The 15,362-nt window shown below is 39.1% G+C and overlaps 2 protein-coding genes across 2 annotated transcripts in view; one reads left to right on the top strand and one right to left on the bottom strand.

Annotated features, from left to right (window-relative positions):
* Positions 1 to 4,228: 4,228 nt before the first annotated feature.
* LOC104924675 (urotensin-2) lies at positions 4,229 to 5,693 on the top strand. Its single transcript, XM_010738098.3, has 4 exons — positions 4,229 to 4,443; positions 4,721 to 4,846; positions 5,210 to 5,253; positions 5,351 to 5,693. The coding sequence occupies exons 1-4, from the start codon at positions 4,338 to 4,340 to the stop codon at positions 5,462 to 5,464; spliced, it is 390 nt and encodes a 129-aa protein (XP_010736400.1). The 5' UTR covers positions 4,229 to 4,337; the 3' UTR covers positions 5,465 to 5,693.
* A 314-nt stretch (positions 5,694 to 6,007) lies between these two features.
* The window catches only part of camta1a (calmodulin binding transcription activator 1a), a 274,965-nt gene continuing 265,610 nt past the window's right edge, over positions 6,008 to 15,362 (bottom strand). The window contains exons 20-25 of the mRNA XM_027288958.1: positions 15,163 to 15,234; positions 14,913 to 14,933; positions 14,556 to 14,755; positions 13,785 to 13,859; positions 13,358 to 13,388; positions 6,008 to 11,236 (exon numbers count right to left, since the gene is read on the bottom strand). Of these exons, the coding sequence (XP_027144759.1) occupies positions 11,204 to 11,236; positions 13,358 to 13,388; positions 13,785 to 13,859; positions 14,556 to 14,755; positions 14,913 to 14,933; positions 15,163 to 15,234 (432 nt within the window). The 3' untranslated portion in view covers positions 6,008 to 11,203. The remainder of the gene's footprint in view (positions 11,237 to 13,357; positions 13,389 to 13,784; positions 13,860 to 14,555; positions 14,756 to 14,912; positions 14,934 to 15,162; positions 15,235 to 15,362) is intronic.

Raw genomic sequence — 15,362 nt, 5'->3', positions numbered from 1 at the left:
TTGGCGACACTCCCGCATATCAAACATATCAACAAGTCAAGCCTACGCGCTGGATTTTGTGCGTTGAGCGCTTAAAGTGGCAATATTTCTAACGGTAATTGAAGGCAGCACTTTATAACCGAGCCAAATGTTCCGATCACTCAAGAGTTTCAAAATAAGAAATATTATAGCTGTGATTTATGTGATGTTATGTTGATTTATTTGTTTAGATTTCAATATGAAAAATAAAAATAAATTGAGGAGAAAGATGCTTGTGTACTGTAAAGTGACGGTTTTTGGCAGCTGTAAACATGATGTCATACCGGAGTAAAAACATTTCACTTGTAGAAAAAGCTGAAAACGACTTTATCCATTACAACTTAAATCACCTGCATGGCGCTGAGACTCACTTATTCAGATAGGCAGTATATCTTCTTGCACCTATGTGAAGAAGAAAAAAAATATATCTGGCAGGATAATATGCTGCTTTAAAAAATCTGTCTTGTAAATGTCAATGATGATGAGATTTTATGGGCTATTTTAAGTTTTTGAAGGCTGCGGGTTTTGTGACAGATTCAATTTGCACTCTTGTCAATCTGAGATTCTTTGAAGACTGATGAAATGAGAGGGGGAAACAAAGAAGACTGTCTAGGCAGATTTTTCTTCTTCACCCTCAGAGTCACACTGAAGAGTTTGGAAGATATTTTGCGGGATAAAAAGTGTAAAAGTGGTATAAGATGTATATTACACGGGGTTTTCTAGTCGTAACGTTGCCCCCTGCTGGCTGCACTTGTGTCAGTCAGACATGCAGGAGGTCGAATATAGTCGACAATACAAATCTATTACTTTAGTAAAAGTAGTTGTGTAGAAATACTTAAAGTTACACATTAAAATGTTTACTTGAGTAAGAATACAAAAGTATTAGCATCACATTTTAAAGTACCAAAAGGGTTAGTAAAAATACTCTTATGCAGAATGACCCATTTAAAAAAAGCCAAGACTGGAATATAATTTATAAAGAATTAATAATAATAATACATTTTATTTGTACAGCTCGTTTTATACAAAGTGCTTTACTTTATGTCATTAAAAACAAAGCACAATAGATTCAAAAAATTCAATCAAAAAACAAAAAATATAGAAAATAAAGGTCTCAATACTTAGAAAGGCAGATAGAGATAAATGACAGCACTAAGACATAAAGACATTAACTGAAAGCCTGAATCAGTAAGTCTTCAGCTGACTTTTAAAAATAGAAAGAGAGCTTGCATACCCAATATAACCGGACAGGATGTGCCACAGACTCGGAGCTCATTTTGTGGGCTGCTTTAAGAACAGTTAAAATACCAGAATCAGAGGGTGCTTGTTGGCTGATAAGAAGTTAAACATTATGAAATGTAAGAGCTTTGAATTCTAAAATAAATGAGGAGATGGTGCAGGTTAGCTTTCCTGGTCTCTGTTAAAAGTCTGGCAGCAGAGTTGTGCACTAGCTGAAGTCTCTATATCATGTTTTTTTTTTTGGTAGGCCAGTAAAAAGATTATTACATTACAGTAGTTACCTGCTTGTCATCAAGGCATGGATTCATTTCTCACCATCCTGCTTTGTTAGGAACATTTCTCAGGTAGATGAAATCTGTCTTGGTCACCTTGATAAAAATGTTCCTCTAAGCTTAAATCAGAGTCCAAAATGACACCAAGACTTGTAACCTTGGATTTGCTCTGATGAGCCAAATGCCCAAGTCTGTTAAAGTGTCTCTTTCTCGCATTTAGGTCTTAATAGCAGTATCTCTTTTTTGTCTTCATTAAGTTTTAAAAAACTGCCAGTCAACCCGTTTCATCAAGGGCAAACGGGCAGTCACAGCAATAGGTCATTTGAGTAATTTGGCTCAACAGAAATGTCTAATAGTACCGGTTCCAACTTCGACTGGGGCCTCTCTGTGTGGGGTTTGCTTGTTCTCCCTGCGCCTGCATGGATTCTCTCTGGGTACTCTCCCACAGTCCAAAGACATGCACTCAATAGGTTAATTAGTGATTCTAAATTGCCCGTAGGTGTGAATGTGAGTGTGAATGGTTGTTTATCTCTATGTGCCCTGTGATGAGCTGGCGACTTGTCCAGAGTGTATCCTGCCTCTTGCCCAAAGTCAGCTGGGATAAGTGGTTTCAGATAATGGATGGCTGGATTTTATCATCTATAATATTTCAGTTGTTGATTATATTTTGTATTGTTTGTCTGAATCTGAAAGTAACTAGTAACTAAAGTTTTTAAATAAATGTAGTGGAGTAAAAAGTACTGTTGTGAAGCAAGTACAAAACAGCAGAACATGTAAATACTAAAAAAAAGAAAAATACTATTAAAATGATATTGATTATTTGTCAGACATGCGTGAACTCTTACATTTGTTTGGTGTGATGTGTTGCTTTGGAACAAGATGATTTATAAATCTTATTTTCAAACAGCTGGAGTTAATGTGAAATTAAAGGTTGATAAATAAGATACTTTACCATCTGAATCATGTGCGGAGTGCTTATAGGTTATATTATAGGGGTGACAAATGATAATTTCATTCACGGAACCATCACACTGCTGTTAAACATTCTGCTGTGTGAATTTCAGAGGAAGATATCTCTGTTCTTATTCAAGTACATTTCATCTGAAAGCTTTAGTTGTTTATATTGAGTTATATTTTCTTTACAGAAAAATTTATTTTGTGATACACTCACAGAACGTATTATATAATATTGCATTGTGGTGTTTTAAGCATTCTGCCAGCTGAGATCTAATCAGAATAAGCATCCTTTTGTCAGATATATAAAATGATAAAATGCTGCTCACATATATAATAATACAGCAGTACTCTACCCTCTAAAAGGGAGCATCTGGCATATGTTGCACTGTGTTTGCTAACTGCATGTATTTCCCTGCAAATACTTGTTTAAATTTAGATTTAACTATTTCAAATCTGGAATTGTAAGGAGATATTTTTCTATTAAGTTCTCACATGGGAATTTTTGACAAATACATAAAAAAATCTTCTTAACTGTATGGTGTTCATAACCATTGCTCCATATTATTAGTATTTTATAATTTTAAAAAAATGTTTATTTACTTTTAATTCTACTCTGCTCTGTTCACACTGATCCACACTTATATAATATGAAGTGCAGTATGTGTCCGTGTTTGGTACAAAACACCTGAGCCCTGAAGAAATTCTCAGTTCCTCATGAATTGTAAAGTGGACCCTATATATAGCAGGATAAACGTCAAGTATGAGAGAAACAACATTTATTTTGGAGGATGGAATAAGCTCGGATTGGCAGCGGGACCTTGACTAATACAGAATATAAATCTTAATAGCTTTCTATGATATACAGCAACACCTAATGGAGTGTCTGGCCTTCTGGCCATAAAATTAAATGTCACTGTCGCTTCACCGACTCTCATTATCATACAAGAGACTGAACATTGACGTCACACCTCTAATAAATATACAAATTACATACAGACGTACAAAATGTGACTTTGTAAATAGCTTCCTCCACCTGTCCCCCAGTCAGGAAAGCTTCCCTGACTCTGTCCAGTTCTATGTTGGACATACTAATAAAGTTGAGTTTTATTGCATGACTAAGAAGACGTGAAAGCACAAGCACGACGTCTTACCAGAACAAGGCCTCTAAATAATGTGCATGAATCAATCTGATTCAGTGACCCATGAAAAAATTCTCTGCACTCTTAAATTGACTTCAAATGTCAAATGGCTTATAGGCTACAAGGCCTTGAACATTTTAGCATTTCCACTGAAGCTCTGCGCGAGTAATTATGCAGTTTTATTAGGACTTCTCACTGCTTTGTATGCAGCTCCGACATTGGAGCTTTTCTGTGGGCTTTGAGTTTAGAGGATTCAAATGGCCCAGGAGTTTAATGAACTGGTAGCATAAAAACATTAGTCATTTGGCTGCACAGTTCCTCCACCTGCTCCCCTATGGGGTGTTGTTGAGAGTGACATCTGAAACACCTGCCTCGATCCCATTTATGCAGTCAGTAAAACAGTCAATCAAGCTGAAGAGCTGGTAAAACATGACTGTGCCCTTGAAACATGGGCCACGGCACTTGTCTTTTTATTGAGCCTATAATTCACCTGTGACTGCCTGTTGATTTATCACAGTTAGAAGGGATGGGACTGTGGATATTGCTGATGGCTGTTGTGGCCAGGAAACGTGTGCATGTGTGTGTGTGTGTGTGTGTGCCGTGTGGCAGCAGAGGGGGGGATAGGCTACAGCTGGAACTATATAACCCAGTTGGGACCAACAGAGCAAGTACAAGTCTTCTTTCCACCTGAGGAACCACTTCCAACAACAGCATGAAGTGTAACCATCTCCTGTCCTGGGCCTTCCTGCTTGTGGCCTCTGGCCCACTGCTTGCCCACCCCATCACAGAATCTGCTGAGATGCCTTATCCAGGACCTGGTGAGTTGGAAAGTAATATCTCCATTATAGCTGTTATTCACAGTATTTCTCTAATTCACTATCTCGATTAGCATTTATAGTCATACGATTCATTTGTGAAGATTAATGGCAGGCGAGGCCTTGAAGTAATTGCTTTAGAGCCGCAGCGTTGAACACGGATTGTTCTGCCAAAGTTCACACATCATGCACCATTAATGCAGGATTGCTCTGCTGCTGTGTTTACCACGTTTTCATTTGTGTATTACCAACTCTGTGTGCTTGTTCGGATATCCTTTAGTATCAGTGGAGGACCGAGGAGTCGGCGCGCTGGATGATTTGGCTCTCTCTGAGCAAACATTTCCACTTCAGGACGGTGCTGGTCTCAGATATTCCACTCTGATATCTGGAGAGATCAACAAAGATGGTAAGAAACACACAGACATGCTCACATGTCATCAGTACACTTTTGTATGAGCTCTTTGTGTATTCAATTGCTCGTACTCACTTACTTTATCCAGGAAAAATTGCCCACTTTCTTTTTTTCGATCTGCATTGTGCTACAAATTGCAAATGATACACATGTTTATACCAGTGTAACCATATTTTTCTATGGTTGGCTACCAAGCAGCACCACTGGGGAAGGCGGTAATGGAGGAATTGATTAAGACTGGGAGATTCATTCTTTACTTCTTTAACATTTACATCAAAAGCCTGACATGCAGGGAAACAAGCTGACGTGATATTTAAATTTTCAGGATCTGAAACTCAGCTTTTGTTTTTTTCTCAGGTGTCAGAACAACAGGCCTGCTTCCTAGGGGGATGAGAAGAGAGGTGAGTTCTTTATAAATGTTATCCCCTAAAACAGCCAAGAAAAGTAAGCTACATACTGTAAGTAAAATCACTGATACACTGTTATCCTCTCTTTCAGCTCCTACTGGAGAAACAAAGTCTCCTAAATCCTTTAAGCCATGTGCTGGGCATCCGGAAGCAGTTCAGGAAGAGAGCGGGGACTTCTGAGTGTTTCTGGAAGTACTGCGTCTAAAACTGCCAACGGGGCGTTGACGCCACACACGAGAGACAGGGCTTGCACTAAAACAAAAAATCCCTATCTTGCACTCACATAAATACATGCAGACAAACTAAGAAACATCATACATGCATATACTATATGTGTGCATATGCATGCCCAGGTGCATGTGCTCACACATACACACTCACATCCATAAGCGCTGTCAGTAATCGGACACAAACAGAACAATGCCATAGGTATGATTGAGACGTACTGCTCTGGGACTTTAAGATGATTTACTGAGATTACTTTTCTGTTGTGTGAAATTATATTTATGTCCACACATTTGTTAAAAGTCCTTAGTTGGCTGATGTATGACCAAATGTCCAAAGGTTATACAGCACTGTGTGTTAAATAGAAATAAAAACTATATTATAAATGCTGTCTCTGCTATTCGGCTTTCTTGATAAAAAGGTGTCGGTGAGAAACACAGCGGCGGCGGCAGCAGAAGAAACCACCTGTCCCTTCCTTCAAAGTAAAAGAGGAAACAAAAAGACGTAGCAAACTTTGTTCTCGAGTTTTCTTCATTTTTTCCTTTTTTTATTATTTTACAGCAGAAAGAATATAAAGCATTCAGAAAACATCTTCCATATTTTAAGGGCAATTCAAAACGTTTTGCATGGCTTCAGCAGCTGAAATCTCTTTTTTTTTTAACATATCCATCGAGTCAGTGACGCTTGTACATGCACAATTACAAAAATAAAACTTACAAACAAGAGAAGGGAAGAAAAAGGAGGTAAAAGCAAAAACACATTAGGAGAACCAAGAGGAGATGAAACTTTTGAGGGTTAAGGGGGTTTGGGAGCGGAGAAAAATTGGGTCACATAACAGGGAAAGACAGAGAGAAAGACAGCTATAGAGGAGAGGAAAATAGATCTAACACTAGTTCACATGCAAAGTGTCGAGGACCCGTAACTTTCTATCAAAGCAGGGCCTTTTTTTTTCTTCTCGGTTTGGAATTGATGAAAACGTGCAGTTCGGTAAAGGGTGCCATATAATTGCTGTCCATAAACTACTGAATGCTTGTCTTGCAATACTGGCATTTGCATAAGAGTAAGTCGACTACATGTGTCCAATCATTTTTAAACTTCACTAGGTCTATAGGTCTCCACAAAATAGTTCTTTATTGCTCTGTGTCCACAAGTGGAATATGTTGTAAAACTGTTTCTGTTCTGTTGTCCTGATGTGCCTACCTTTCTCCGGTTTGGGTGCTTGGGGGAAAAAGAAGAGGAGGAAAGGCAGATTCCCAGGTCAATTCACAGAACGTCTTGAAATTGATAATACTGTATACTAATGAAGAGTGCCTATCAGCTAACCTGTCGTCCCTTTCATAAATGGCAGTAAAAACAAGATTTGCAGGTGAACTTTTCATATAACTACACTCTTAATCTTAAATACCCTCTACACTTTGTCACTTAGATAAATTAAAGGCCTAAAGAACTGGCCAGAATTATACTATGATTCGACAGGCTTCTGTGACAGAAAGTCAAATCATTTATCTTAATGAGCTATATATAACAGGACTTTATTCCGGGGCTCCACTGGTGTCTGAAATGTTCAACGTTAACTGAGAGGAAATGGATTTTTATTTCATATTCATTCATTTTAAAGACTTCAGCGTCGCAGCGGTGAACCTGTCCCAGATTCTCTACCAGAAAGCACTGCTGAAAGGTTTTCCCCTATTTCAATTTCAGCTTCTTCTGCTGTGAATCACATGTCCTGCTCTGTTTCCTCCTCCCCATTTTGGCACCCTGAGTAAAATACAGAAGGGAGGTGAACCAGTCCCTCATCCTGTAGAAGAGCAATGCTGCCTTCGGCGCTCAGTGTACAAATGAAATGAGACACCTTGACATGTCTGCATGTGTGCTGTGCTGTGTCTTGTGCATGTGTTTGTGTGTACCGTGTGTCACTTAGTTAATACTTGCTATACATACTGTCACAATGGTCTCCAACCATGTCCGTTTGTCCTATTTGAAGTTGGGAGCACACTGATCAAATCTAAATGAATCAAAAAACTAAAGAAAAGGTCTAAAAAGTTAGAGCTCGGTCTAAAAAAACAATCTTCTTGTCATGCTTCGCCGTGAAAACGTCAATAGCTACTGAGCATTGATCATTGGCTCGTTTGTAGGTTTCCCTTCTGCCCTCCGGTCACATGCCCTCTGTCTTTCTGAGTTCTGTGACACGTCAAACCAACGTTCATCGTTTTACAGAACAGTAAGTCTTTTAACAAGTCTATCTGACTACCGATTCTAGGAAAATAAGCATGCTTTAGGTGCAGTTCTGTCACCCAGTTAACTATTTTACCCATGCAAGCATAATAAATCCTTCTCCTTTTTGCCACGACATTGCATTGGCTATGCATTCTAACCACAAACTAGAGGATGAATGCAAGGCAACAAACCCCAGTAGTGGCATTTCTAAAATGTGATTTTAACAAGCTGTCCCAGTAGAAAACAGAAAACAAAGGCAGAAAGAACTAAAAAATAAAGCTTAGCATGTTGACAAGCTGGAGTGCTGTACTGATGTGGAACAGGGAATATCATATTGTGGCTTTGGTGTGAGTGCAAGGTGACGGTGATCATGTGTGTTGTAATGTTGAGGATACAGCACTGTCTGTGGATGACCATGTTCTCTCACATTGTTTCAAGCTCGGGTACATCGTATGCATTCTGACACTGGATTCGTGTGATCAGGATATGAATAGGCACTTTCTACATAAACACTCGGGAAATAAAGTTTTACATATCAGGTGTGTGGAAAACAACAAAACAACCAGTCAGTCAAGGAAATAAATATGAGGATAAATACCTAGATTAGCCTAATAATTACTTAACAAACATGACAACACTTCAATAAACAAAAATCAAGTTTTTCAGTGGCACTTGGCTGAATAATCAAATGTCATTTCTTGAATACATTTTCTGGTAGGAATATATTGTAGGAATTAGGCAGCAACCAATAGGCACCTCTAAACCAGCAGCTTGTGTGTATTCTCTCTCAGATTGTTGCTACAGCCCAATCAAAACTGCTATATATGTATATGTTATCCAATGTACAAGACACATTTTATGCCTCAGAATTATAAATGGCACCAGTGCACTATTTTACACATTAGTCACTACAGTCATTTTGGCTCATTGACCCTCCATCGAGGCAAGTGACAACCTATAGTGCTGTCCTTCTGTGTAGAATTGTTTTAGCACCTTTGACAGTTGGAACAGTTCATTTTGCAAATGTTTTCAGCTGTTTGACAAAGCGATCCATTCATGTACAGTATGCTACACGTTTTGTTCTTTTTGACATGGAACACAAGGTCTATTTAGACCCCGGCAGCCTTGATCAGGGAGTTTTTATTATTAGTTTATTAGGAAAAATCCTGTCACCAATTCACTACAGAAATGAGCCAAGAATTGAATGAATCAATCGCTCGCTGCAACATACTGCACGTTTACAGTAAAGAGGTGAATTCAATCTTTTTTTTCAGAGTAATTACATGGATCGCTTTACAGGGACGACCATGGGCAAGGCTGCCAATTTTTTTTAAAACCAGACAAGATACCTCAGTAACATATCACATTCCATTTGCAATGACAACATAAATAAAAACTCAAGCTGTATTTCAGTGATGGTCAAATGCGTCAGTTATCTGTGGGAATGGTGGAGACATGAGAGACTTTCTGCTTAAATATGACTCCCCCTGCAAACTGTGTACCTTATTGTTCTAGTGATCCTCGGTCGGTTGTGATCTTATGGTCTTCAGTGCTAGTGTGTATTTCACTGTATGATTATCTGTTCTGCAAAAATTAACTTAATTCTCTTCTTAAGCTATATAGCATTCACATACCTTGGCACCATTGGCAAAAAATTCTTGGTAGCCCAAAAACAAACAAATAAAAAAACAAACAAACAAACAAACAAAATGTAAACATAACCATACTTGTTTTAAGATAATTTTGCAGACTTCTCCTAACTCTAAATACAGTATTTTTTTAAAACTTTTTTTTATATTGCAATAGTATCATGCTTTAGCAAAATGTTCTTCTCAAGAACAATCAAAATAAAATAAAATACTCTAATAGTGAAATAGTTTTAATTTTACAGAGCATAGCCACTACTGCTTTTGTTGTTTGTTTTTTTCCCTTTTGACTCTGTTCATACTTTTCATGCACATAGCTCATTTTTATCCCAGTTATTTACACTATTTACAAACAATACAACCATACTTCTTAGGCATTCAAACAAAACTATACAAATATTCTGTTTTTGTCTCGTACCTGTTTTTGACCCATTTTTAATGAATAAAATAATATATTTCTAAAATACAATCCCCTTTGGGTAAATGTTTTTTCCTACGTACTTTCAGCCTTCTTTATATACAGAAATCGCTCAATTGTCAAAAATATGGATTTGTCAAACCCCTATTTTGGGACAAGCTTAGGGACCCCTCAAAGAATCTCTAAGACGTCAAGGCAATGTATGTGATCTTCCCCTCAAAAGCCTTCACAGGCTCTGAAGTTCATTTAAAAAGAACATTAATAACCTGCATGACCATAACCATTACAACACAAAATAGGCAAGTTCTTTTTCTCTTGTTAGGTTTCAGAGGAGCAATCAACTGAACGAAGCGAAATGAAACAAAGTGGAAACAAAAACAAAAACAGGACAATACAGGGATAGCTTCATTACTGAGATGGTACAACTTATGGGGGAGAAGATGGAAACGAAAAGAAAATCAGAATATAGGCTGAAAGACTAGACCGTAAGCACACAAGCAAAGACTTTTCTTGCCAAGAAGTCATGCATTTTTTCTTGGTAGGATTCAACAACATAGAGTCTGAAGATACAGATCACCAATACATTGGACATGATGGAACAAATACATTGGACAGTATGGAACAAATTCAAGTAATAAAGTGACAATATATACGATAAAGCATAGGGTTTTTTTTTTTTAAGAAATGGCAAAACAGAAATATTTCATCCTCCATCTGCTTCTGCATGGTTAATCCCCGACTACATTCATTTGTAGCTCCACCCGTATGGGCAGACTGGTGGGGTAGAGCACAGTGGGACAGGAGGAATTGTTGAGCTAAACTGAATATCATCTACAGCAGTGGATAGCAGTGGGCATGTGGGTTACCAATATATATGGTAAAAAAAAAAAATCCTTCTTCAAATGAATTGATTGGTCACTTAAAAAATTATGAAATACAATTAGAGCCCAGAGTGTTTCTGCATGGTCTCCCTAGCCTCTGAGATCTTCTGCAGCAGCCTTAATTTACGTCTCTTCAGGTCCACACGTGTGACAGACCTCCTCAGACATGTCCTGCGTTCGCTTCCTTCACCGTCCAAAACCTCTTCATATCCAAAAAAGACAAAACAATCCATGAAAAAGTGCAAAAAATGCCAAGAAGCAAATGTTCTGCACCCCCCCCCCCCCACCCACCCCGACCCTTTTAGTTTATAATCCCGTAGAAGTTGCCACTCTCCGACCAAAATCAAGTCAGTGGAAAGAATAGATATGTGAAAAAATGCTGTTGTACATGTATTAGTAGTTGAACCAGTAACACCGCAGTAGTAGTAATAATTGCGGCGCTTGCATTGATGTTTTTTTTTTCCGTTTCTCTTGTAAAATGTCTCGGGTACAAACAAAAAAGAAAAGAGGAGTCAGGAGAGTGATGTCACATCGCGAGGGGGCTCTTCTGAGGGGTCTCATGTTCCCTGGCCCTTTTCAATTCTTTCACCCTGAAACACAGAGAGAGACAGATGTCAATGAATACAAAACATCCATGACTAGAGTTTCTAGCAGCAAGCTCATCAAGACACACACACACGCACAGGCCAAACAGTGTCACACTGTTCAACCAACAAGAATGATCAGAACAATATCGAGTCAGTCCAGATCGTCAGGAAGTACAGCTGGTCTGTGAAGGAAAACGTTGGTCAGGATTGAATCGAACTTTATTATGTTTATAGCACAGTTACAGAATCTTTACCGTACTAATCTATTACATTTGGGATAAAATGCACTTTTTTTTGACAAAATAAATACAATCATAAATCTTGCCGTTGAATGCATTTCATTTTGAAGCGGTAATGATATTATAATTAGTATATTTACAATCATTCTAAATTGATATTACTCGTTTCAAAGTGACACTAAGTACCTGAAACACTTTTTTCGCTCAAAATGCAAGATGGGACAGTGGAACCTCATGACGTGACGCGACTCGTTTCATTATCGCAAATAATAATGCAGAACCGTCCTCCTGCATTTTAAAACCTATTTATTAGGTAATGAAAAGTATCAATCATTGGCACTAAATCTTTATGGTTAAGGTCACTTTAAGACTAAAAAAAGAACTAGAAAGTCTTTCCAAACACGCTGGTCAAGGCTGAGAATCATTTCCATTCTTTCGAAAACGCTCTGTCTGGCAGTCCACACGATAATACCACCAGAAACTGGTGTGGGTTCATCGAAGAGACACGCGTCTCGAGTGTATGAGCAAAAAGCGGTCAGCCAGCTGGGTCCACAGCACTCTAAAAATTGATTTGTATACATCAACCCCTATCATATAATGGACTCAGCTTCACTCTTATTCTTAGTAGAAGGTAACTACTGCAACATTTATGTACTGAAGAGAGGCAGACTTGTGTCGACACACACCAATTGTGTGCGTGCGTGTGTGTTACATTCTCTCATGCTGAGATGGAGTACTCCCTGGAGGTATGAATCCATTAAAGCTGTGTTTTAGTCCCAATGGGTAGAGGGACCTTATTGTTTGTTTTTTTTTGCGCTGTGACCTATATGCTGTCACAGCTTCCTAACCTATATCACAGTATAGCAGACAAGCCTGCCATAAGAGGCGGCTACATTAACAATCTCACCTGCTCTAAAAGCATGGTACCCCATTTTAGGACAGTATATAGTACAGCAGATACGGGAAAGAGTAAGAACATGAAATATGAATGTCAGCAGCAAGGAGGTTAAAGATTTGTGGCAATAACCAAATGTTCAGACTGCTAGATATGCTACATATATACATTGTTGATGCTTTTCCCCCATTCAGTTGTATCTTTTTCTACTCTATTTTTTATTTATTTATTGTGTTTTGATGGACCAGTGGGCACAGTACATTCAACAGCTTTAGTAAATGGTATACCGAGCGGGGTTAAATCCCCCTCTCAGTCTGTCGAGTGGCTAGAAACAGGACACACAGCCAGTCAGACAGACAGACAACTACTTGAGAAACAGCAGGCCCATAAGCATGCCTAAAGGTAGAAAGAGCAAGACCCATAGTTGTCACCACTTGACATGCAGCAGAATAACACATGATCGAATAAAGCTTCCCGTTTTCTCAAACTGTCTATTTGCATAACCACACAAAATTAAAAAGAAAAGAAAAAGAAAAAAAAGACAATCATGAACAAAAAAAGTAATTTCCAAGGAGAGAAAGACAGAGATAAAGAGAGTCAGAGAAGTGCCTGTTAAGTGTTGCAGTGATATTGTCATTCATAAGCATTTTTTTTGTTAGTTTGAGATCGTTTCTGCTCTAAATCTGAGCTTCTCAGTCCACCTGTGGCTCCAGTCGGCAGCCTTCATGCAAGCAGGCATCAAGCAACAGTGATGGAGAAGGAGGTAGGGTGGGTGGAGGGGTGGGAAGAGAAAAGAGCAAAAGAGAAAATGAGAGTGAGGGAAGGAGGGAGAGAGAATGCTAAGGCCGAGACCTCAGGAGTAGATAATTGTATTATTAAAGAGAGAGGAGGAGATAAGAGGGAGAAAGAGGCATACAGAATAAATAGAGAGAGAGTAAGAGAGAGAGACAGAGAGAGAGGCACGAACTGAGTTGCTGAGGCTGCACTCACCCGCTTGAACAGTCTATGGTCCATCAAGGGGCTTGGCATAAACAGCAAAACAATACCAGACAGCTATTAGCACACAGTAGGCACTGTGAAGGAGGAGGGCGAGGACAGGTGGGGGGGCCAAATACAGTGAAAGGGGAGGGGGGTGGAGCTTAGGTGTTGGAGACATTTCTAACCACCCAGTTTGCCCAACAAAAATAAATCAAACACACAACAGTGAGTAAAAAAGAATAGTTGAGAGATGGACAAGATAATGAAATAAGTGCTAGTTGCTACTGTGTCTTACTGTTTAGCTCAGTGGGGTTTCATTTATTTATTTTTTTTTTAGACCATGAACCAACCTTTGCAGTAAATCTGAAGATTTATCTAGCATATGTAAAGGGTGTGTGTGTGTGTGTGTGTGTGTGTGTGACACAGTGCTGGGGTCTACCTGTGGCGGCAGCGACGTAGGAACCTCATGATCTTCCTGGCAGCCTGATCCTGCCTCTTTGTGAGCAGACTACCTCTATAAAACACCAGAGACAGACAGAGACACAGAGAGAGAGAGAGAACACTGTTTGTAGAGCAGCTGCAGAAACTGGCATACATTTCTGTTAATATGAATGTTGGGCGACTTATAATCCAGTGTTTCCATTTTTTAGGTCAGAACCTCATTTACCTGTTGACCACACTCATTTATCCACAGTTCTCACTTTCCTACATTCCTGCTTTTTGCATGCCTTGATTATTTACTCGTGAATGCACCGGCTTCTGCTGTCATTCTTAAACTGCTCCTCTGGATCCAAGGTTGCTGGGTTGGGAATTATAGCTGGTAAGCATGCAAGGCCATTCATGTAATCATTTGTGTAACAGGGATATTTATGAAATCTTAAAGTAGAGTTCTTTATCGTGTATGCCTGTGACTTTTTTTGTGTTTCAGAGGGTTGGGATTAGTTTTACTGTCCAACATGACTATAAAATTGGTTGAAGAGGAGTGTTGTCAGCTCTTTTCCAACAGCTGACATCCACTCTGCATCACTCTCTTTTAGTTTGCCCCCTACAACGCTGCTAAAGCATGCTCTGTTTTCATTTCTGATCAACGCTCTCCGTTGTCCATTTGAGTTAACCTTAGTTTTAATCATTTACTCTTGTTTGAAGTCTAACTTCCTTCCTGTCACCTCCCATGAGCCAGTTTGTGACGGTACATTACAGTAGTGTCTACCTCAGTTTGTGCTGCACCAGGGCAGCAGCAGTCCCACGGTGGTGAGGCTTCAGCCTGCCAAACTCCTTGTAGCTGCGGTAGTATTGCTGAATGAGCACGGCAGCCCTCCTGCTCTGCTGGAACTTCTTCTGTTCGTGGTAGCTGCGGAATTTACTCTGGATAAGGATGGCGGCCTGCGTCATCTTCTTATAAAGTGCATACTGCCAACAACAACAAAAAAATATATATATATGTCAAGGTTTAGTGCTTGTGGATATGTGCAATGGTGCTATAGGTTCAGGCTGTAGTAGAAGAACACAACCTGAAGATTGGCAATGAATTCAGCTGCTGTGAAAAACATGGAAACAAAACATTTACCTTCAAGGCTATCCATGTTAGCTTGCAAATAGAAAAAGGAAAAGATTGTGAATGATGCACTAACATACTCTAATATTCTCAAAAATCCATTGGAAGTTAAAAAATGTTAAAAAGATATATTAAATATATTTAAAAGTATTTAGATGGATATGTCTCCTTAGATTCATTAATTCATTATACTAAAAAATGTAAACAAAAACACTTATTTGATGTGACATCAGGGACGCTGCAGTGCTTTGTGTTTACCTACCTGTTTGTATTTCTTGTAACAACGTTGAATAACAGCAGCAGCTACTTCCTGTTGCTCTCTGAGCGGCCGCCCCTGTTGGAGAGTAGAGTGGGATAGGTCAGAGGTCACAGTAGAACCTGCGTTTTGCCACAAAGGATATATTGGTGGCTCAGTCAAGTCTCCCTGAGGTCTCCCGGTGGCTGGCATGTGAAAGCCACCTT

The sequence above is a fragment of the Larimichthys crocea genome, chromosome XV (assembly GCF_000972845.2).
Source record: "Larimichthys crocea isolate SSNF chromosome XV, L_crocea_2.0, whole genome shotgun sequence".
Classification (NCBI taxonomy): Eukaryota; Metazoa; Chordata; class Actinopteri; family Sciaenidae; genus Larimichthys; species Larimichthys crocea.
Note: the sequence above shows the minus strand (reverse complement) of the source record. Positions and strands in the feature narration are given on the sequence as shown.

Excerpts from the sequence above, each read along its gene's own strand:
- LOC104924675 (XM_010738098.3), top strand. The coding sequence starts at position 4,338 with ATGAAGTGTAACCATCTCCTGTCCTGGGCCTTCCTGCTTGTGGCCTCT. Across the intron at positions 4,847-5,209 it reads TGGAGAGATCAACAAAGATG|GTGTCAGAACAACAGGCCTG; the intron begins GTAAGAAACACA and ends TTTTTTTCTCAG. Across the intron at positions 5,254-5,350 it reads CTAGGGGGATGAGAAGAGAG|CTCCTACTGGAGAAACAAAG; the intron begins GTGAGTTCTTTA and ends CCTCTCTTTCAG.